A 22,807-nucleotide genomic window follows, 5' to 3' on the forward strand; every position below is an offset into this window, starting at 1 on the left:
CTTTGCAGGATTCCATTGCAATTACAAGGCGATAATCATACTTGAGACCTGTCTCTAAAACTAAAGTAGCCAGCTGTTCAACACACGAACCAGACACAAAGAAACTTGCAAAACTAAAAACAACAAGGAAGAAAATACACTACAAACAAGTAGAAACTAAGCTGGAAGAAAATATGATCAAGCTAAAAATAGTTAAAATTAGAGAAGAAAATATCAGATCTGACCGAGCTAGCCAAATGATTACCTACGACAGACATAGCTACCTGGACCAGAATGTAGCATATCATACTATTTGAAGACGATCGTGAGGAGAAACAGATCAGAAATCATCATAGTTGCAACACGGTTTCATCATTGTTTGTTGAATGCAAGGTGGATCAATGCTTTTAGTGAAAGAAGGTTGAAGTTATTGGGAAGGAAGAAGTATGAATGATTTGAATTTTGGACAGTTTAAGGCACCCACAAGGGGGACTTTACTCTCTATATAGAGAGAGAAAAAATTCTCATTCCAGAGAGACTTAAGTGCTAACTATATATATATATATATATATTGAAAATTTAGTCCTCATTTGACTTGAACATAGTTATTAAGCAATTAGGATTTTTATATTTTAGAAAGCATATCTCATAATTTTGGAAAATTTATGCCTATAATTTTACATGTTTAATGAAGTTTCTCTTCTTTAGTTAAATTTAAAAGTGAGTGATTGCTATAGTTAATAAAAATTATACTCTTTCTTTGATTATTCTTATGTATTTGCTAAGAAAGAATATCTATTTACTATTTTTTTCTTTTGAAAAAAAAAGGGAAAAAAAAGAAGAGAATAAGAGTTTTTTTCTACTCCAATGATTTTTGTACCAAGTAACTTGGAGTTCTCATCTAAAAATATCTACTTTCTCGTAAAAAGGTATTTGAATTGAGAGTGTATAAAATAACTCAAATAAGTGAAGCGTTGAGTAATTGAGAGTTTTCATCTAAAAATGTTGATCTTAGAATCAAAAAATTACTTTCACAATTTGAGTAGGATAGTGTTTGTAAAAGTGAATAAATCCTTCTTTAAAACTTGTATATGAGTTAAAGATGATTGTAGAAAGACGATAGCTATGAATTGACTATGTGATTTACTTGCTTGTGAAATTAGATTAGAGTGAGAGATTAAATTTAACTTGTTGAAATTAGGGTATAATTATGAGTATTTAATGTAATTTGAATGATAACATAATTTGTAGAATTATAAGGAAATGAATTTGAAAAAAAAATGTATATAGTGTTTCTACACTTGAGTCATTATTGGTGATTATCTGGATTGTTTGAGGACAAATAATGATTTAAGTTTGGAGGAGTTAATAGGTGTCTATTTTGTACTATATTTGAATGATATTTTATGTTACGTTTAGTCACTTTTATAATATTATAAGAAGAAAATGGTCCATTTTGGTTAGAATTGGTTCTAAGTACTACTTTTACTTAAATGAGACTTTTGTCTCTTTTACTTGCATGTTTTTTATTGTTTTTGTAGGAATTGGAAATGAATTTTATCTTGGAAAAGAAACAAGTTTGCAATATGTTAATTGAAGTCCTAAAGTTCGTAAGGTTGGCAAGTTTTAAAGGTGGTTTGAATTACAAAAACATGAAAGTGAAGAAACTTGTCGAAAAAGACAACTGGGCCGAACCCTTCCAAGAATCTTCGCAGGGATTGCCAGAAGGATTTGAGGTAGAGGCAGAGCAAATGATGGACAAAATAGGGGAACTGAATCCCCCAAAGAATTGGTTAGATTTCTAGAGGGATTCTGGTCAAAAATTCCGACAGCAACTTATGCAACTTGATTTCAACTCTATTATTTCACACCTTTTAAGGGACTTTTTATAGAAGATTCGTAGCTGCAAAATTGAGATTCTATTAACAATTCTTGATTTTATTTCTTCTATAAATATGTATTGAGTCTATATAATAATAAATACCTACTCAATTAAAATATAGATTTTATATACAGTGGTAAGTAGGGTCGAATCCATAGGGATTGGAGAAATTCATTTCTCCTCAGGTTCAAAGTAGGGAGGATTTTGGAGATACTTGGAATTAATCAATCAAATTCAGTAAAATCAAAATAACACAAATAAAATAAAATTGAATCAATAATAGCAAAACTCTAGCCAGAGAAATAACTGCTGGACAAAGTTCATAAATCGATCCTAAATGCAAGGATGAATTCAATTATTTGTTGATAAATTAGTTCTAGCATAAAAGCCAACTCTTCCTAATTTTGTCGATAGTCAAGGTACGACCATTGACTATTTCTCTAATCAGGAAACAACCCTAGGTACAACCATAGAAATTTAATTTCCCAATTGAATGAATAATTAGAAGAGGCTAATTCTAATCAATCAACACGCTATGAGGGTCTCTTTAAATTAGATTATTCGTTCCCTTAATACAAACCTAATTATGCCAGTTGCTACCGGGATTAAAATAATCTAACAATTACGGATTAAATCACTTCAATTAGCAATCGACTATCAAGTCAATTCAAATACCAGACCTTTTGATATTCAAATAATATAATAATCATAAATATTAAAACCAAAGAACGAATAAATACCAACAAATAAAGAAACAGTGTAATTGATTCGATCTCACAGTTTGTAGAACAAAGTCTTCAAGCTATTCTCAGGCTAGAATGATTGATTTAGCCGCCCCTCATCGGAAGAACGGCTAGCAAAATATCAAGAGAAAAATCACATCCTTTGGAGAGAAAATTTCTCTCTAAAAATTCGTTCCCCTCCTCCTTTGTTTCTTGCTTTGTCCGAGACTAATAGATGTCCAAAGACTTCCAAACGAAACCAAATTGTTGCCTTTTTGAAGTACTAATCACACCAAGTTGGCCTCCACTTTTGCTCCTATTTTCGAGCTTCCAAAATAAATTAAACTTCCTAATTTTTCTAAGAAAAATATATTTCCTAATAATCTAAGTCGTTTCCCAATTGTATTAGGAAACATATCCCTCAGGACTTTAACTTGAATTGGAAAATTGCCACCCGTGAATCCCACGTCTCCAGACTTGACAGCAACTCTTGAAAAATCACCTCTTTTATCACTTTTTACTCCACCTCCCTACAATTAGCACCAAATACCAAATATCAGTAGAATCTATCAATTAATATAATATTTGGCTAAAATCAAGAGGAAAATAATCATAAATTGAATAGCAATTTTGCTCCCTATCAATGTGCTTTAGTTTGGAAGCAAAAAAGTTGACTTATTGGAGCTATGTTTACATTGAAAATACAAGTGAAGGGTTTGAAGATTTCTCTATAAATAGAACTTGTATCTTTTATTTCAGAAGGAAGTCTGGAAAGTGCAAGAACACACCACTAAACATGTAGTTCTTAGCTAGTTTCTTAGTTCTTTAATTTAGGGTAGTGTAGAATAGTTTAGATTAGTTAGATTCATTCTCTTTTCCGTATAACTAAACTTGGGTGAAGATTGAGGAGCAAGGATAGAGAATTTGAACTAATGTGACAAAGGTGATATCTCTCCTACCACTTTCTATCTTATACTGGATTTCGTGTTTAGTTATAATACAATTGTGGATTTTATCTTCATTATGTGGTCTATTTGGATTTTAATCTCCTATCAAATTTTTTCTTTTATTGGATTTCATGTTTAGTTATTATACAAGTTTTAAGAGATATTACCTATATCACGTGAGTTTAACTAATTTAAACTATCCTATACTAACCTAAACTAAAGAACTAAGAACTACTTTTTATGTGGTTATTACCTGAACCTCTAAAAACCTTTTTTTTTTTTATTCTTGCTCAAAATCTGTTTAAATAAAGAACAAATGGTCCAAAATTGGTTCCAGAGTCTCCACTTTATAGCTCAAAATTCTGTAGATTTGTCCCTCAAAAGTTGTGAAATAATTGAGTTGAAACCAATTTGTAGTTGTAATTTCTGACCAGAATCTCTCCCAGAATATGGCCGCGTATACCTAGCTAGATTGAATTCAGCCCAGAATCCGGTCAAGGATTTTGCTACGGATTCTGCTTCTCTGTTTTGTCAATTTCTTACTGAGCTTCTGCCTTGGATCCTTCCAGCAATTCGGGCTCAGATTGATATGAAAATTTCTTCTCTATGGAGCAAAACATGAAAGTTGTAGTTCTTTGAATTAGTTTTCCAAAAAATCAAGTCATTTGTAGATCTAGAGGCTGAGTTATTGTCAATAAACTAATGACTGTTTAGAAAGCATTGCACAAGAAAAGTATTTCACTAATTTGGATTTTTGGCTATGAAAATGTAAGAATTGGATTTTAATGTCTTTACAAAATTATATGCCTTCATCTTAACTTTAAAATGAATGAAGAATCATCTCAATCCAAGTTTGTAGCTTAAGATATAGCCAAAAGTACCAAAATGTGCCATCGCTACTGATGCTTTTCTTCTTATTTCTTGATTGCATTTCATCTTTTGGTCCTTTTCATGTTACATGATTTCCAATTCAAATCATTAATCACACAAGTATCTTTTTACTTCTCTTCAATTCATGATCGAATCAATAAAACCTACAAAAACATAAAATTTTCATAGTTAACTCTGTAGAACTGCAAATTTTCTCACTTAACTACAAAATGCAAAATTCTGTTAGAATCCTAACTATTTAGTTCCTATAATAACCACAACACACTAAAAGATCTAAAATATACACTTATCAATTTCTTATCACATTTCATGAAGGAAATGAGCTATCACTTAGAATTTCACCATAAGAGTAGGAAAACCTAATGCTAATAATAACCGATTCATTATGAGAGTGAGTTTTGGTTAACTTGAGAAATGAATCCCTAGCAAGAGTAAAACCTTTTCATTCAATTTCTTGACCATTAGTAGAATCTATTCCCTAGAACTTTGAAATTTGGTTACTTTTTCTCTCAAGCTTTCCTCTACAAGTTATTCTTCGTATTTCCAAGTTTAGTAGAGTATTTGCTTTTTTTCATTGGTTTAATTGATATTTGTATAAATGATAGAGCTAATTAACGATCTAGTAATTTTTTTTACGCTCCTCGTGGAATGAAACTTTATACACCCTATATTACAAGAACAATCTATATACATGTAGCAAAACGGGTGTATTTAGGAATTTAACTTGAGTGTATTGCAAAAATCCATCAGTACTAACTCTACATATATTAAAAGGTGTACCATTTTTAAGTCATTCTACATAATGGCATCACAAACAAGATCAAAATAGTTGAAATCTAAAACTAAGTATTGGTAATCTCTAACAACAAAAATCAAAGCATTGTTCGTGATATATACAAGAAGACGTAGCTTCACTTGGTTTATGATCGATCTCTTGAAAAAATAAAAGAAAAAGTAGGAATTACATTAAACAATATACACGTAACTAAAAGAAGGTTAAATGCATTAAACCCCTTTGAACCTTAACTCTGGTTACACTTTACTGCCTTCGACTTCAACTACAGGTAGTTTGCCTCCTTGCTTGATGTTTTAGAATGATAGGCCCCTATATGCTATTTATTTTTGTTTCTTTTTTCTCCTTCTTTTCCATTTCCACTTGTATAGGGCAGTTTAGTGCATTTAATCCAACTATTTATATGCATCTAAACAAGCTAGATCTTAGAATTAATCAATTATGAATAGTAAAATAACATATAATAAGACTACAACAAAATGTAATGTTTGATCAACTATATATAATAAAAAGTAAAAATGCGAGTTGTTTTGTTTTTTTTATTGGAAATTATATAATTTTATTGATCAAAATAATAGAAAGTCATAAAAATCTCCTACCAAAATTAGGGCAACCCAAACAATCCATGTTAATCTCCCCACGGACAACGGCAGGCAAGTCGCCGTGGCTATTAAAAATGCTCTCATGCCCCGTATCTGCTCCCCAGTTGGCTAAGTAATCCGCGGGCTTGTTCGTCTCTCTATAACAGTGAGTAATTTCTCGAAAATACTGCTAATAGCTTAGTAACTCATCCACCTCCCGTTGCAGCCTCCACGGGCAACCTTGTCGCCCCTGCATAGTTCTCACCAAGCTAAGCGAGTCAGCCTCGACATGCAACACATGCAAGCCCCGAGCAAAACATAATCGGACCCAAAAAGCATGGCCTTAAGTTTCACATGTAAACTCGTCAAAGAACAAATGAAACATGAGTAGCCATGGATGAACTTCCCTTCGCAATCTCGAACCACACCTCCACCCCCACTTGTCCTCGGGTTTCCCCTAGTATAGCCATTTGAGTTCAGCTTACACCCTGTCACAGGGGCCACCCAACTAACCGGAAGAATCGAAACCCTCCGTCTCGGCCCAGACACAACAGATTGAAAAGCCTCCCAAGAACCAAAGGAACACGGTATCTCCGGGAAGTGGCAATGAAATAATACCTATAGCTATTGAAGTACCTGGTTCGCCACCTCTGTACACACCATCTTCCTCCCATCAAAAACTGCCCTATTTCTCGCTTTCCACAACTCCCAACAGACCAGCATCGATAGAAGGCGATATACGAACTTAATATACCTATTTTGCCCTCAGTGCAGCCACTACCTGATCACCATATGTCTAAATGTGGACACCACGGACCCTCCTGGGCTACACTAGAATCTACTCCAAACTATCTGGGCTAGTTCCCTATACAAAAGACGTGATTAACCTCTTCCTCTTCCAGTTCAGAGCCACAATGACACTTTGAGGGGCCTTGTACCCCAAACCATCGAAGGAGACCTATCAGGGGAAGGCGGAGCCGCAATAATTGTAACATGAAGAAAGAAATCTTGATAGGACAACCCTTGAGCCAAACCTGCGAAAAAACCCACGAGCAATTATCCTTCTGCGCAACAAGTGAATAAGCCGAGGATACCGTGAAAGCCCCATTAGGTGCTAAGGCCCACACCATCCTATCGGAACCCCGAGGGGATGGGGGAGGAACCTTTGCCACTTGCCCAACCAACTCCGGCCCTAGAATCTGGTAAGGTAACCGTAAATTCCACTGTGCTTGAGAGACAAGATCTGACACCATGTGCTCCTGGAAAATCTCCACCTCCTGGCATAAAGCACCTAAACCCAACCAATTGTCATGCCAGAAATCCATCGAACCCTCCCCCAGTATCCAGCCAATGTGCTCCTCTACTAAGTGTTGGACCAAACACAACCTTTGCCAAATGTGAGACTGCGTTGCACCCTCTTCTGCCAAGCAAGGATGGACCCCTTTACAATATTTTGCAGATAAAAATTCTGCCCATAGAGACTTCTTCTGCCAAAAATTCCACCAGAGCTTAACAGAGAAGGCATCGAACACCTTCGTAATGCTGCGAATTCCAATCCCTCCCGCAGTTTGCAGCTTGCACAAATCCCCCCAGTTTATCCAATGGTACCTAGGGCCATCGCCCGTCAAACTCCACAAGAAGTCTGCCGTCACTTTTTCTAGTGACTCCCTTTGGAGGTGACGTCACTACTCTTCAATAATACCACTTTGCCCCTAGTATAAAGCACCTGATGCTTCCAGGACAATATTCGAGAGGTTACCGCAGTGCAGATATCGGCAAAATAACTCATTCGTCACCTTCCAATATATAGTGGACATCCAAGATATTTGATTGGAAATGGCTTGTACAAGAAACCCATTATGAACCCAATCAGTGCTCGGCGTTGCGGTGGCAACGAGAGGTGCCCTAAAAAATAGCTCTTCTGACAATTAACCTACTGCCCCAAATCTGAACAATATCCATCCACCACCTTCTTGACCAAATGTATAGAAGCCTTCAGGCCGCTCATAAAAATCACGACATCGTCAGCGAAAGCCAAATGAGTGACCATAAGGCATCCACTCAGTATTCTAAATGGCATGAATCTCCTATGTTCTGCCAGAGCATTCAGGGATCGAGAAAGGACCTCCACTCCAATAGCAAACAAGGCCGAAGAAATTGGATCGCCTTGCCGCTGGCCTCATGTGGACTTAAAGAACCCATGTGACAAACCATTCACAATCACGGAAAACCAGACATTTGAAATCAGACGCCAAATCATATTAATCCATACCTCGCTAAACCCAAACCATCTTAGCACCTAGAGCAAGAAAAGCCAAGAAACCCTGTCATAGGTCTTCATCATGTCCAGTTTGAGCATCACATTACCTCCTCGATTGGGTCTTTTGATATCACTCAACAACTCTTGAGCTAATAGAAAATTATTCGCCATCTGCTGCCCTGGCACAAAACCGCTCTGCTGCGGGGAGATAATACGGGGAAGAACCCGAGCCAAACGAGAGGAGAGAAGCTTGGAAATAACCCTGTTGACAAAATTGCATAAGCTTATCGACCGAAACTGTGTGAAATCTTGTGGACATGGAACCTTGGGAAGTAATACAAATGCAATCGCAGTGATACTTCTAGGCAACATTGCACCACAAAAGAAACTCAATATAGCCCTATATACATCCTCAGCGATCACCTCCCAAGCAGTTGTGAAAAACCTCCCTGTGAAGCCATCCAGGCCCGCAGCACTCTCGCCATCCATTGAGAAGATAACATCCTTAACTTCCTGCAATGATAGAGCCCTAGTCAACATCTCATTGTCAGTTTAAGTGAGAAGCCTTGGGATCAACTCTCGCATGTAACTCGACGTCCTTCCCCCTCTTCTGTAAACAATACCCGAAAGAAAGAAACGGCCTCATTACAGATACTTGACTCATCATCTACCCAGACACCATCTGATTTCCTAATTCGATGAATAACTGACTTCCTCCTTCTCTCAGTCACTATGGCATGACAAAACTTCGTATTCTTATCCCCATTGCACAACCATTTAACATGAGCCTTTTGCCTCCAGAACTCTTCTTCCACCATCAAAGCATTTCTCAACCGAGCACGGGCCTCCTGTAGATTCAATAACAACTCGTCCGATGGATGAGTGTCATGTGATATCTCGGCTTCAAGCACCTTCTGCTCCGTCGTCTGAATTGCTAAGAAAATGTCACCAAATGAATTCCAGGACCACTGGCGAAGGGCCTGCTTAACCTGTCGAAGTTTTTCTGACAATACTCTGAGAGGCGAACCTGTGAAGGCAGTAGACTAGCTCTCCTTAACCACATCCATAAAACCTGGCTTTGCAACCCAAACATTCAAGAATCTAAATGGCACTGGCTTACCATCCAATCTTGTCGCCGCCGAAAGCAAAAGAGGGGCATGGTCAGATGGATCTCTCCCCAAATGTTGCATGATGATAGTATTCTCCATTTGCATGGCAGCCGAATTGAGCAGCAATCTGTCCAACCCTTTTCCACACCCTAGCCATTCCTTGCTTGTTGTTGCACCAAGTATACTTAGATCCCGAGAAACTAGCATCCCCAACCTCTGCCAATGACATAAACTGTAACAATTCAACCCCCTTGGAATGCCTAAAAGGTAAGCCACCCCTTTTCTCCTCCGCACTCATAATAACATTGAAATCCCCTACTAGGAACCATGAACGTACCTCCGGCTTGTTGTGCAGCAATTGTACCCATAAACCCTCCCTCTTGTGGGCAGTGCACTTGGCATGAACAAAGGAAAAATAAATCTCCGCAGCTATCAACTGGGATCTGATGCATAATGTGAGGTGCTGATCAGATTCCCCAATCAAATGACAAGAAAATGTAGACTGGTAAAGCACCCAAATGCTACCCCACCGGTTTGCAACTGCAAAATCCATTCCCACCTTTACCCGAATCGTATCCATGTCTAACAGGCGAGACTTAGGTTCATAAATCGCCACCAAAGAAATAGAATACATTTTAACTAATTTACAGAGTCTTTTCAAGTTAGGGGCGTGCGAGACACCTCGAATATTCCAAAATAGGAACCTAATCATTAGACAAAATGGAGGAAGAAGTAGTTGACGAAATAACCTTAGAGCGTAAAGTATGATCATATTGGAAATTGACCCGCGTACCTCTCTTCTTCGAGTGGACCACTGGAGGACTCCCACCCTGACACACCATGGACTGCAAAAGCACCCCAGGCTCTAGATTCAAAGCCGTAGAGGATGACGGTAGGCCACCCATTCGGTCCTTCTGCGGTTCACCCCTCGGAGAAAGGTTAGCCACCCTTCCTTTCACCTCCCATAGCTCCTCCTCGGCTGCATCTACTTCTGAAACAATGCCAGAGCCGGCTGCGGGCTGTTCCATTCGGCCCAAGTCAACCACAATGACTCCCGCTGCTGACGTGGAAGGTGCCTCGGCTGACCCGCTACCCCTAGCTAACGCCGCAGCGTTATCACCATAGCATTGCTCCTGCTCTACACCCTGCCTGCCCACAGTCAGCATCGCTCTGTAAGAAACCCGCGATTCTGCAACAGGCGGGTTAGGTGGAGGAGGCAGCTCCTCATCCACAGCCTGCGTCTCCACAGCAGCATATTTGTCGCTCATCTGGAATATTTGTAGCAAAAAGGATTCATTATGGGTGAGATGTGTGCATTCAATTTTGTTAAAGAAATGTAATTTTTGGGAAGCAAAAATTCCTACTAGTTGTTCAAGGGTGTGGAGGAAGGTATTGCAACTCAGATATACTGCCCAACCTCTAATAAAAGTGAATATTGGCAATGGAATCTCAACTTCTTTCTAGTATGATTCATGGCACCCTTTGGGTTCTTTATACGAAGCATTTCCTGTATCTTTGCTACGAAGTATAGGATTAACTCCCAAATCGAAGGTTGCAGATTTTATAAAGAATTCGGGTTGGAATTGGCCACAAGAACTCTTATCTTTGGCCAAAGAATTTAAAGCTGCCACACCTCCCGCTCTAATGCAGCATTTTCATAGGCAAGATTGTGTTGCATGGTTAGGCTCTTCTTCAGGTGATTTCTCTGTTAAATCAGCTAAAAAGCAAGTGGGTAACTCTGGGAATATAGTGGAATGGTTGAAATTGGTCTGGGGTAAGGGGCATATTCCCAAATTTGCTTTTATATTTTGGTTGGCTATTCAAGGCAAACTGATGGCAAAAGACAGATTGTGCAGATGGGGTGTTGCAAATGTGTCCCTTTTTTGTGTGTTTTGGGTGTTATGTGGTCATGAAAATTAATCTACTGGACACTTATTTTTATAATGTAAGTTTACAGGTTGTATATGGGGCAAATTCCAGAGGATGTGTTCGCTTTATAGAGGAACTATAAGTTGGCCACAGAAAATTCAATGGTGAAGCAAAAATGCACAGTCTGATTCTTTTGATGACAAGTTTAGAAGATTGGTTATAGCTGTAATAATCTGGCATACATGGCAGGAAAGGAAGATGCAAATTTTCCGGAATTCTACAATGGCTCTATTGCAAATTGTCACAGCAGTGGTTAAAGTGTGCAGTCGACCTCTATCTTTTAGTCGAAAGTACCTCGCACCGAAGAAAACCTGGAGATAGTTTTGAAGCGGAGATTGGATCAAGGAATATTTGTCTGAATCTTTTTCCAAACAGGTTAAATCTCACTTGTCTAGATAGTGATTGTATTGTGCTATTCAAATGCACCAGAGTTTTGATGCAGTGGGTAGTTTTTGCTCCATTGTAAAGCTATATTTTGTGATATCAATAAAATGAGTATCTTTTGCTAAAAGAAAATAGAAAGAAAAAAGCAAGGGCACTTTTGTGTAAAACGGTCAAGAAGCAAAGTTGAATATGCATTTGAAGAGTTTAGAGGGGTAAATTGCAAATATGACTAAAGTTTAGATATATTTAGTGCATTTAATTCTTAAAAACACCTAATATTATTTTGTGGTTTCATACTTGTCAACAAAGAAGAATGACGAGGAAGCTCAAAATCACCTCATTTTTCCATGAATGATTAAATTTACAAGGAAGTGGCACAAGACCTTGAGTAGGTAACATGTAAGAATTAACTATCTTGTGCATCTGTTGGCTATAACGACTGATTAGATGATTCATAATAATAATGCGTACGAAGTGGTGGATTATATGCAAATTTCTGAGCATGATAACAGTATCTAAACCCTCTATGGTAACATTATCACTGGTACTAGTAGATGATGAACCATGACCATGTCTAGAGCCCAATGATAGTAGAGTCAAAGGAAGAACCTTTATGACATCTTTCAGTTTCTTGTCAATATATAGCATCAACCAGCATGAATGTGTATGAGAAAGTTCAGTGTACTCATATTGACTCATATGCGTCTGATCACAGTATTCTTTTGTTCGATACTAAGATGAATCTGGGTAAGAGGAAGAAGAGATTCTACTTTGATAAGAGGTGGCTTAAAAGAGAGGATATAGGGGAGGTAATCAAGTCGGCTTGGGAGTAGGAAATTGATGGATCTAGGATGTTCCAAGTGGTTAAGAAGCTCAAAAACTGCCGAGTAGCTCTACTACAATGGAGGAATAACTTCCAAGCAAATGCAAGAGTGAAAACTGAGCAGATAAAAAACCAGTTGAGTGATCTGAAGTCTTCCCTAGGTAGCACCAGCAAGGATTGTAAGGATTCTCTAAAAAAACAGTTAAAGGAAGCCTACAAAGAGGAAGAGTTGTACTGGCTTCAAAAATCGCGGATACAATGGCTTAGGGAGGGTGACAAGAACACGAAATTTTTCCATGCCTCGGTACAAGGGAGGAGAAGGAGAAATAGACTGAACAAACTTCAGCGAGAGGATGGTACTTGGACTGAGAGTGAGCAAGCAGTGAGCAAGGAGATTGCAGAATACTATAGGAATCTGTTCAACAGTAATGACGTCGGGGACTTAACTGAGGTACTGGATGGTATACCCCATACTATCACTGATGAACTCAATGGAAATCTGATGAAACCAGTTTTGGAAGAAGAAATAAAAGCTGTAATTTTCTCTATGAACCCAGATAAATCTCCTGGGGTTGATGGTATGTCACCACTTTTTTTCCATAAATTCTGGACTACCATCAAGAAAGAAGTGGTAAATGCAATCCAAACCTTTTTTCATACAGGCCACCTCTTGAAAAGTGTTAACCATACGGTGATTACTCTCATCCCCAAACTGCTTAATCCCACATCTTTGAATCAGTTAAGACCAATTAGTCTTTGCACTACCATATATAAAGTCATTGCTAAAATTCTTGCAAATAGGCTCAAAGGTGTTTTACATTGCTGCATTTGCAAAAACCAATCTGCATTCATCCCCGGTAGGCAAATTCTAGATAACATCTTAGTCTCTCATGAGTATTTGCATTATCTAAATAACAAGAGACAAGGTAAGGATGGGCTTATGGCAGTGAAGTTGGACATGTCCAAAGCCTACGACCGTGTGGAATGGAGTTTTCTTGAGGCCATTATGCAAAAGATGGGGTTTCAGTACAGATGGATAAACTGGATTATGGAGTGTGTAAGAACTGTATCTTACTCCTTCAATATTAATGGGGAGGTGAAAGAGTATGTGATACCCACAAGAGGTATTAGACAAGGGGATCCCCTATCCCCTTATCTGTTTCTCCTTTGCTCTGAAGGATTTTCCAACCTCATTCGGCAGGCTGAACAAACCAGAAAAATTTCTGGGATGAAGATAAGTAGACAGGGTCCTAGTATAACACACCTCTTCTTTGCAGACGACTCTTTGATCTTTTGCAAAGCAAATAAGGATCAGGCTACGGAATTAATGAGGGTGCTGCAGGTGTATGCCAAAGGGTCTGGACAACTGATAAATCTGGATAAGTCTTCTATACTATTCAGTAAGAATGTGAGGCTACATCTGAAGCATGAGATTTGTCAAGTTATGGGGAATATGCAAAGTGTTACTCAAGGCAAGTATCTCGGATTACCAATGGTGGTATCAAGATCAAAGCAGCAGATTTTTGGATTTGTCAAATCAAATATACAACAGAGAATGAGCAAGTGGAAAAACAGGTTCTTAAGTACAGCAGGTAAGGAAATTATGCTTAAGTCAGTAGCCTTAGCCATGCCGACGTATATCATGTCCTGTTTTAGGCTCCCATCCAGATTATGTAAGGAACTCAGCTCACTAATGTCAAACTACTGGTGGGGAGAGGCCAATGGAAAGAATAAGGTACACTGGTGCTCTTGGAGGAAGCTCACTCGGAGTAAGAACATGGGAGGATTAGGCTTCAAAGATTTGATGGCATTTAATGCAGCACTTCTAGGCAAGCAGGTTTGGAGACTGATAACGCAACCTAATCTCCTAGTCAGCCAAGTTTTGAAGGCTAAATATTTCCCAAGGACTTCCATATTTAGGTGCAAAGTCCCCAATACTGCATCTTGGATATGGAGGAGCCTTATGGGAGCTAGAGAGTTGGTGGAACAAGGAACAAGAAGAAGGATTGGCAATGGAAACAACACCAATATCTGGGATGATTGCTGGATCCCGGGTAATATAAATGGGAAAGTCACGACCAGAAGACATATGGACAATGGACTTCAAAAAGTTCATGAGCTGATCTGCCAGAAGTCATGGAATACGAATCTGGTTTTCAAAAATTTCAATCGACAAGATGCTGAAAGGATTTTGGCCATACCAATAAGCTTATCAGGGAAGGAAGATAGTCATTTCTGGATATACGGGACAGATGGAAACTATACCGTTAATTCAGGGTATAAGCTACAGGTGCGGCAAGAAGGAAGTAAGCACAGCAGAAACCAGGTGGAGGGATCTACTAGTTGGGAGGATCAAACACAAAAGCTATGGAAGGAAGTGTGGAAATTGAAAGTGAAGCATAAACAGAAAATCTTCCTATGGAAATGTCTCAATGATGCGCTTCCAGTGAGAGATCTTATACAAGGCAGAATCAAAGTTGGGGACCCCATTTGCAATAGATGTGGAGAAGATAGGGAAACATTAGAGCATACCCTTTTGAACTGCAGGGAGGCAAAATTGATATGGAAGCTAGCCCCTATCCAATGGGAAGGAATGATGGAGCAACAAGGGAATTTCCGCAACTGGTGGACATCAATCTCAGAAGCCAGGAATAGACTAGAAGGTGGGCAACATATTTCGTTGTCTGTCCATATTCTATGGCAGATATGGAAAGCTAGGAATGAGGAGGAATTTAATGGAAAAAAAAAACAGCCTTGGAAGACAATTCAGAAGGCGCATCAGGAATGGTTAGAAATGGTGGAATTAGATACTAAGGAATCTAGGATGAGCACAGACGAAACAATAGCTCTACAGCAACACAGTTCGCAGTCAGCTTCAGAATATGGGATACTGGAAGTACGGATTGGGGTAACATCAGATATACCCAACCACGCCTTTGGCATTGGAATCATCCTGACTCAAGGAGATCAAGGACCACACCGAGGATGGGCGCTACGAGCAAGAAGTTCAGGATCAATTCTGGTGGATGAAGCAATTGCACTGAAGCTGGCAATGTGTAAGACAGCCACAACGCAAGCCAGGGAAGTGCAATTCCAAGTGCAAAACCCACAAATCCTTAACAATATTCGCACAAACAGAGTAAGTGAGATTAGATTAGCGACTGTTGTGGATGACATTCTTCAATTAAGCCAATTGTTTCATATGTGCTCCTTTTGCCTAGTTAGAAAAGATAAGACTCAATTAAGCTACAAGCTTAGCATTCATGCCTTGGGCATTATTTTTGATGAGGAACATTGGTTTCCTTAGTGGTAAATATGCCGCTTGTAAAGTTCAATCGAACCTTTGCTCGCACTTGTATATCTTTTGTCAAGCAATACAATCAATTATCGTTTCGAAAAAAAAAAAAAGCATGAATGTTAGTGAAATGTTTAAGCTGTCTAGATTTTCATATGGTCCATGTAATAACCTATATTAATCTCATATGATTGTTAGGACTGTTAATGGGACTAGCTCGCCCAATCCTGGCCTGCTCGCCGAGAAAAAATTGGAGCCGAGCCTTATGTTTCATTAGGCCAGTAGAGTTTGTTTCTAAGTGTAATTCCCGATTCAACTGTGACTGGAACATGGACTATATCATTTCTTAGTAGGCCGAGTAGAGATTAGCCGTGGGTCTTACTGGGCTTATATTTTTAATGCCTGGAAAAGGTCCATTTGTTCTGAGGATGTTGTAATTCTGGAAGCCTAACAAATAGTTGCATTCCTTATCCCAAAAAAAAAAAAAAGATTTATTATCACTTTACCTTTTTAAACTATATCACTACTATCAGTTTACCCCTTAATATTATTTTTTAATCACTTTACCCCTATAAGTAATTCAACTCAACATGTTAAGAAATTTTAGACAACAATACTCTTTTATTCTATAGCATTATTACATTGTTATTATCAATTTATTCATTTAGATTATAGTGATACAATCACTTTAATTTCTAATATTATTTTCTAGGCATTTTACCTCATCGTTAATCTAACTAGTAGGGTCAAAAAATTTTAAATATATTTACTCTTTTTTATATATAATTAAAAATAAAAAATTGGAATTTATTCTTCTTTTTTTCACTTTAAGAGATTGAAAAACATAAAAATAAAAGGGTTTTCTTAAATTTCTTTTTTTCCACACTTATTAATACTAGGGAAAGAAAAAGGGATAGAAATGAAGAAGAAAGAAAATTAGATTTTGCAAAGAAATAAAATAAAGAAAAATCTAACATTATCGTATTACGTTAAGGTTGGCGGGATTAGGATAGGAATTTGGTAGTAAACAGAAAAGTGAAATAATTTTAAAATAATAAAAGTATTTAATTCCTTCTTTTTTGTAATTAAAAAAAAAAGAATTGAGCTCTCTCCCTCTCCCCCCCTCCTCCTTTCCATCTTTCTATTCTTTTTTGATATTAATAAGATTGCCAAGAATAAAAAAATTAATACTTTGACTTTTTTTTTTAATATTAAAAAGGAGAAGATCCACTCTAAAATTTTTTATTATTTTTATTATGCAAAAAGAAAGGTATTTTCTTCTAAAATTTTTTAGCTTGCTAAGTTGGTTTAATGGTAGGATAAATTGTCTAAAAAATAACTCGAGGGGATAAATTTGTAATGAGACTATAGTTTATGAAGGTAAAGTGATAATAATTTTAAGAGTTAAACATGTCTTTTTACTTTAATTAACAAATTCCGTTAAATTTGACCGTTAGTATTAGAGGTAAAGTGACTAAAAAATAACGTTAAAGGGAAAATTGATAGTAGCACCAAATATTAACGGGGTAAAGTGATAATAACCCAAATAATAATAATAATAATAAATAACTAGTTTTTTTTTTGGTCAAAATAAATAACTAGTTGCATGCCTTGTTTTATCCCTAAACAATAACAGTTGGTGACGCCGGCCATGATAGCATTTTTCCAGTTGATACCGAGAACGTCGCGATAGCATTTTCCGGTGGAAAACTGACGACAGAGAATTCGGTCAATATTTTCACGTGGGTCCGGTCAAGTGAAGTTTCTATCTGTCCAAATTTATTACTAGCCCCTTTCAATCAATTATTTGATCAATCATTGGAACCCTAAATCTGTCACACAAAAAATAATATAAAAGAAAAAACAATCATTGAATTAACAATTATATGTGCTCTTATGTCACAACACGTCATGGTCGATGTAAACTAGATAGCAGGTACATCAAAGTCTGCCAAAAAAACAGGCATGTTGTCTAATCTTGGATTTTCTGATAGCTTGCTCCACATGAAAACAACTATCATTATAATGATATGTTAGTGACTCATGCAAGTTCCCAAATTGAGCCAGTCTACTAGAAAGAATAGGTAATTGCACATGATGAAGCTCCGATATTAGTATATAATTTTGGTCTCTCTTCATCTTTGGCCAAAATTGACGTTAGTCAATAAACAACCCGATCATGATCGAGAAGAGAAATTCTGTATTGGAAACATCAGACCTAACCCTTTATATGGGAAATGGGCAGTTCCGGAGTAAATTTTCTGCATCTTCCTATTTCCTAAAACCTTTGTGTGAAAATTCTAAGGGGAAAAGAATAGTTTTTCAGCTGTCTTCTTTGGTACGAATGGACTAAAGTATACATGCTATTTTTTATGAAATAACAAAAATGATTATACATACTACTTGTCCTTATAATCTGATTAATCTTTTATTTTGTAAATATGTTTATTCGTTAAGGTCTTTTCTCTTTGCCGGAAAAGTTGAGCTTAACATAATTTTTATTATGACAAGGGATGATCAAGAACACGAAACGAGCAAAAAAAATGGGATCAAATCCAGCGCCTTAGTATATTATAGGTTTTTTAATATCAATTATTGATGAGGGTTATTTTGATTTCTTCAATAGCATATTCAAATGCTTCCCACAAGCTAGAACATATGTTAAGATGCTCTACTACACAATTTAGTACAACAACATGCAGAATATCATAGATTGAGTTTGTCTTTCTGACAATGATGGATAAACTAGTAAACAAATAAATATGATTATATTGTGCAAAAATTTGTTCTGATTCATGGATTAGATCACTTAAACCTTGATTCCTTATTAAATAATATTGAATATAATGCCGTCTAAATTTATGATGAGTAGTACTATGATGAATGTAAAGCTGTCTAAAGTTGATAATATCATGTAGCTTATCATGGCTTTTGATTCTAAAAGGTATACTATCTTTCATCATAGTAGCTTAAACATGCCATTATCCATAGGATGATGATAAAAGACAATAACTTCTGGATTGATTTTGACACCATGAAGTATAATAATGTGAGTTTTTGGTTTTTTTTTTTTTCTGTTCTCTAAATAACCTTTTTTTTTAACTCTAACCTTTTACAAAGTAGAGGTTCACAAAAATGCTCAAAGTTTATAATTCTCAGATATTTTTGTATGAACTCCCATAAAGTAGCAAGAAACTAGTCAATATATATAGAGTAGGTGCCACTTTTTTTTTGTGCCTTTTCTTTTAGCAGGGGAGAGGTGAAATTTAATAAATGAAACAGGAAAAGAATATTTGAATCCAACGGAGTAAGCTGCACTTGTAGCATCTAAAATCAGATAATTTTCAATTTAGGATGCAAGGCATGACATTCACTTTCAAACCACATTTAGGTGTGTAAAATTCTAAAAGTTGCTAGTCTCATTTTTGTAGAGGCCAAACTAAATTTGCACTGATATCAACTAAAATATCGAATTCAGTATCCCGTAATTTTTTGATGTTTCAAACGGCATATGACAATATCATCTTAACCGATAAGACTAAATCAGCACGTCAGTCCCTAAATTTCCAAATTGTGCAAGAAACATGGAAGTGATTTTGATATAGTGGCTAAAATTGAAGCTCTAAGAATTAGAAATTCCGAATTCAAATCTCTTACTCCCTCCTAGTTTTTTAAGTCCCACCTATTCCCTATTAAAAAAATTAAAAATAAAAAATTTCAGGAGAGCTTGGAGAAAGCAAGAAAAGGGGAGGAGGGAGGAGGGGTGGGGAGTGTGGGTGCAATAAAAGGATCTTTTAATATTAAGCAGTATCTGTTGTTCAAGTAGTCGCAACAAGGGTTTTGGGAATGCATTTCACGTCTTTCTTGGCTTAAATCTGCTCGCATGAAAGAGAGCTTGGAGCTGGTATTGGAATGGGGCTTAGATCAGGAGCTGTTTTTTTTTTTTTTGTCAAACATCATAAATTCACTTCATTTCACGGAACTTGATATTACAAGATTGGATACATCAGAATTTCTCCGTTTGTAATCCTTTTGTGCACTCTCATGGAGCCACATGGGAAAACACTCTTCCCATTCAACATTTGTAGTTAGCTTTACCGCAAATTTTGCTAAGCTATGTGCACAGCTGTTTCCAGCTCTATGAACAAAAGAGAAAGTACATTGTTCAAACAAACATCTCATATTTGCAATGTCTTCAAGGACAGTAGCTATCCTGGTATGCTGGTCCTTTTCCTTGTTGATCATGTCCACTACCTCCTTGCAATCAGACTGGAAATCTACTTCCTTCCAGTTTGCATCGTAAGCCATTTGCATTCCCATCCGAATTGCTGCTGCTTCCTCCACTTGTGGCTCGCTAACTTTTAGTTCAGCTCTTGCCCAAGCTTTCATCAGTTTTCCTTCTGCATTCCTAGCCACAGCACTTATGCCTGTTCTCTTCATGTTTTTTGAGAATGCAGCATCAGAATTTACCTTTATCTATCCTCTTGAGGGTGGCTTCCATGCCTCGCTGCTATTTGAGCTTGTTGTTTGTTGAATGAACTTTCCATTTAAACTTTTTTGGGCTTCTCTATACTCATTCCATTCTACCATAGCTTTTTGTACTGACTTCCTTGGATCTGCATCTTTTTCATCAAAAGCTTTCCTGTTCCTCGTCTTCCATATTTGCCAGAGGATATTTACAGTTAGTACTATATGCTCCTTACCTTGTTCCCTCTTTTTTGCGCCTAATATCCCTTCCCACCATCTTACAAAATTGCTTCTCATATCCTTCAAACCATCCCACTGTATTGGTGCTAGCTTCCAAGTGGTTTCAGCAGTGTTGCAAAAAAACAGCATATGTTCAATTGTTTCCACCCCTTCCCCACAACTTCTACACATTGGACTGCCTTTCCCTGTTCTCCTATTTATTTGTTCATTTACTGGTAGGCTATGATGTAAACACCTCCAGATCAGGAGCTGTTTGGTTGGCTAACATTGTGGCTTTTTTTTTATTGTCATCTGTATAGTATAGGACAGTGGTTCTGATGTATTCGGAGGTTTTGCTCCTGTGTAAAGCAACAGCTAAGCTAATCAAGAAAATATACAATTAAAACACAATCTTCCGTTTATAAAAAAAATAAAATAAAATAAAAAAATTCTGGTTCACTGTATTACTGCATAATCCTGGCCATAAATATATGAAAATCCCAAGTTGCTAGGTCAAAGTCATATTCCAACAAACAAGCTATCTTGCATAAGGATATGAAGGGATCCATTGATCAACTCGTGGCAGAATAATTAAATTCCAAAAGGGTCACTTCCCTATGTCCGATTCCAGCTTCTTGTAACTAAAAAGCGTCTTTGACAATAAGAATTAATTTCCCAACGTGCGGATATAAAAAATATAAAATACAATTATATCTAGCTACAATTGACATAGATCTCAAGATGAATACATATTGGTGTCTGAAAAAAAGCATATTAAATTTGTCCTATTTGTCGTGCCTTTCAACCCCGGAATAGGGTTTTTAGAATCTGCTTCTTTCTTGAATCTGGAGTAAGCTGTTTTTATTTATTCATATTGCCGCTTCAATGCCTTGGTGAGACAAATTATATATATTTGAAGAGCTTACAGGTGTTTGTTACCAAGGATCCAAGGAGATAGACATGCACGTGAGCTTTTCTGGCAAATTAAAGGTCCTTTTTAAAAAAAAAAAATTTACCTCAGACATGGTTTAGTGATCTTCTTTGAAAACTTTGAGGTACTTTATTAATTTTTTTTTTTATTTTTAGGCATTTAGGGCTCTTTTGAAATAAGTCTTTTTAAAAAATTGTATATCATGACTCAACTCGGGGTGAAGTCTTGATAATCACATATTGATAATTGTCCAAAGTTTGAAATGGTCCTGCGCTGGTTAGAATCAAAGCATTATCCACATTTCCTTCATTTTCCTTTCTTTTTTTTTTTTAAGGTGGCATTTCCTGCACTTATAGTTTGTAAAACCGAGACTTCCTGTTTAAACTGGCGTGCCCAAATTAACGACGATATTAATTTAAGTGACATAGGATAAATTACTTTTTACATCCCTATGGTTTGGTGGCTAATTATATAATTAACTCCTTTATGATTTAAAAACTTATATATAATTTGGTTTTGCTTAAAGTGTCACTGTTAATTATTCTGTTAAAATTAATGATCAATAGTAAAAAGATAAAAAATTAAACTAATAAATTGATAGATTTACCCTTTCACTAAGTATGACCAATTAGGACCAACATTCTTGACATTTAAACCCTGAAGCTTGGATCACCCTTAGACCTTTTTCTTGTGGCTAAAAAATGAAAAGAATAGTGAATGAATCGAAAGAACGAACGAAAGCAATATGTTCTAATAAAAAACACCATACTTGGATGTTATCTAATATTACACTGCAACATGTTAACCAAAACTTTCATACCAATATAATCGCGATTAAAATCAATAATGAACTTTGCCAGCACTTAATGGCTTGCTGAGTCTTTTAAATGTAGAGTTTTCTTCCACAGCAGTTGAGTAGGCAGCAAAACATGAAAGGACAGAAAGAGAAATTAGATTCCTGAGCATTCACACATACAAAACCATGAGACAAGTGAGGATCCAAAGCAAGAACAAAAAAAGAGGTAACATAGTCATCAGTTGCATGACTAAACAAATGAATTACAGAAAGATAGTGAACAACATGGTAACAGCTATGATATAGGAGATAATGATGTTTAATGATCTGCGTGATACCAAATATGTTATCCAGTCACATGTCTTGACATGAAGCGATCCAGTCACAATACGTTTCAAAAACTTTGGTACTTAAATATTTAGCCACAGCCCAGCTTTTGAAAAACACGATTTTGTCATTTCTTTATGAACAATAAATTATACACCTAAATTGCTTTATATTGAGCATCAACGTAACCTGCTTGTACATTGAGAATATTGAAAAATATTTTCGACAAAATTGGATATTTGTTTTTGTTGTGGTACACTTGGCTCTGACTAGGGCTTGAATTTGAGACTTATCAGCCCGCGAGACAGCTCTAGTGCCAGTGAGCAAAAGCTCATGGTTATACAAGTGAATTTATGTGAAATCACATGAACAAAAATAAAAAATTTATTTGTCACTAGAACTCACATGACATGCATCTAGAAATTTTTTCTTATGCAGATAACGCAGCATCAAGCCTAAATACGAGGTAAAA

The 22,807-nt window shown here is 36.8% G+C and overlaps 2 protein-coding genes across 2 annotated transcripts; one reads left to right on the top strand and one right to left on the bottom strand.

Annotated features, from left to right (window-relative positions):
- The first annotated feature begins 12,328 nt into the window (after window positions 1-12,328).
- On the top strand, window positions 12,329-15,607 carry LOC140008829 (uncharacterized). The gene has a single exon (XM_072053722.1). The coding sequence runs from the start codon at window positions 12,329-12,331 to the stop codon at window positions 15,605-15,607; it is 3,279 nt and encodes a 1,092-aa protein (XP_071909823.1).
- A 3,957-nt stretch (window positions 15,608-19,564) lies between these two features.
- On the bottom strand, window positions 19,565-20,035 carry LOC113693334 (uncharacterized). Its single transcript, XM_027211890.1, has one exon. The coding sequence runs from the start codon at window positions 20,033-20,035 to the stop codon at window positions 19,565-19,567; it is 471 nt and encodes a 156-aa protein (XP_027067691.1).
- Window positions 20,036-22,807: the final 2,772 nt, after the last annotated feature.

Source organism: Coffea arabica, chromosome 6c, assembly GCF_036785885.1.
Source record: "Coffea arabica cultivar ET-39 chromosome 6c, Coffea Arabica ET-39 HiFi, whole genome shotgun sequence".
Lineage (NCBI taxonomy): Eukaryota > Viridiplantae > Streptophyta > Magnoliopsida > Gentianales > Rubiaceae > Coffea > Coffea arabica.

Coding starts and splice junctions, on each gene's coding strand:
- LOC140008829 (XM_072053722.1), top strand. CDS start 12,329: ATGTTCCAAGTGGTTAAGAAGCTCAAAAACTGCCGAGTAGCTCTACTA.
- LOC113693334 (XM_027211890.1), bottom strand. CDS start 20,035: ATGAAGAGAACAGGCATAAGTGCTGTGGCTAGGAATGCAGAAGGAAAA.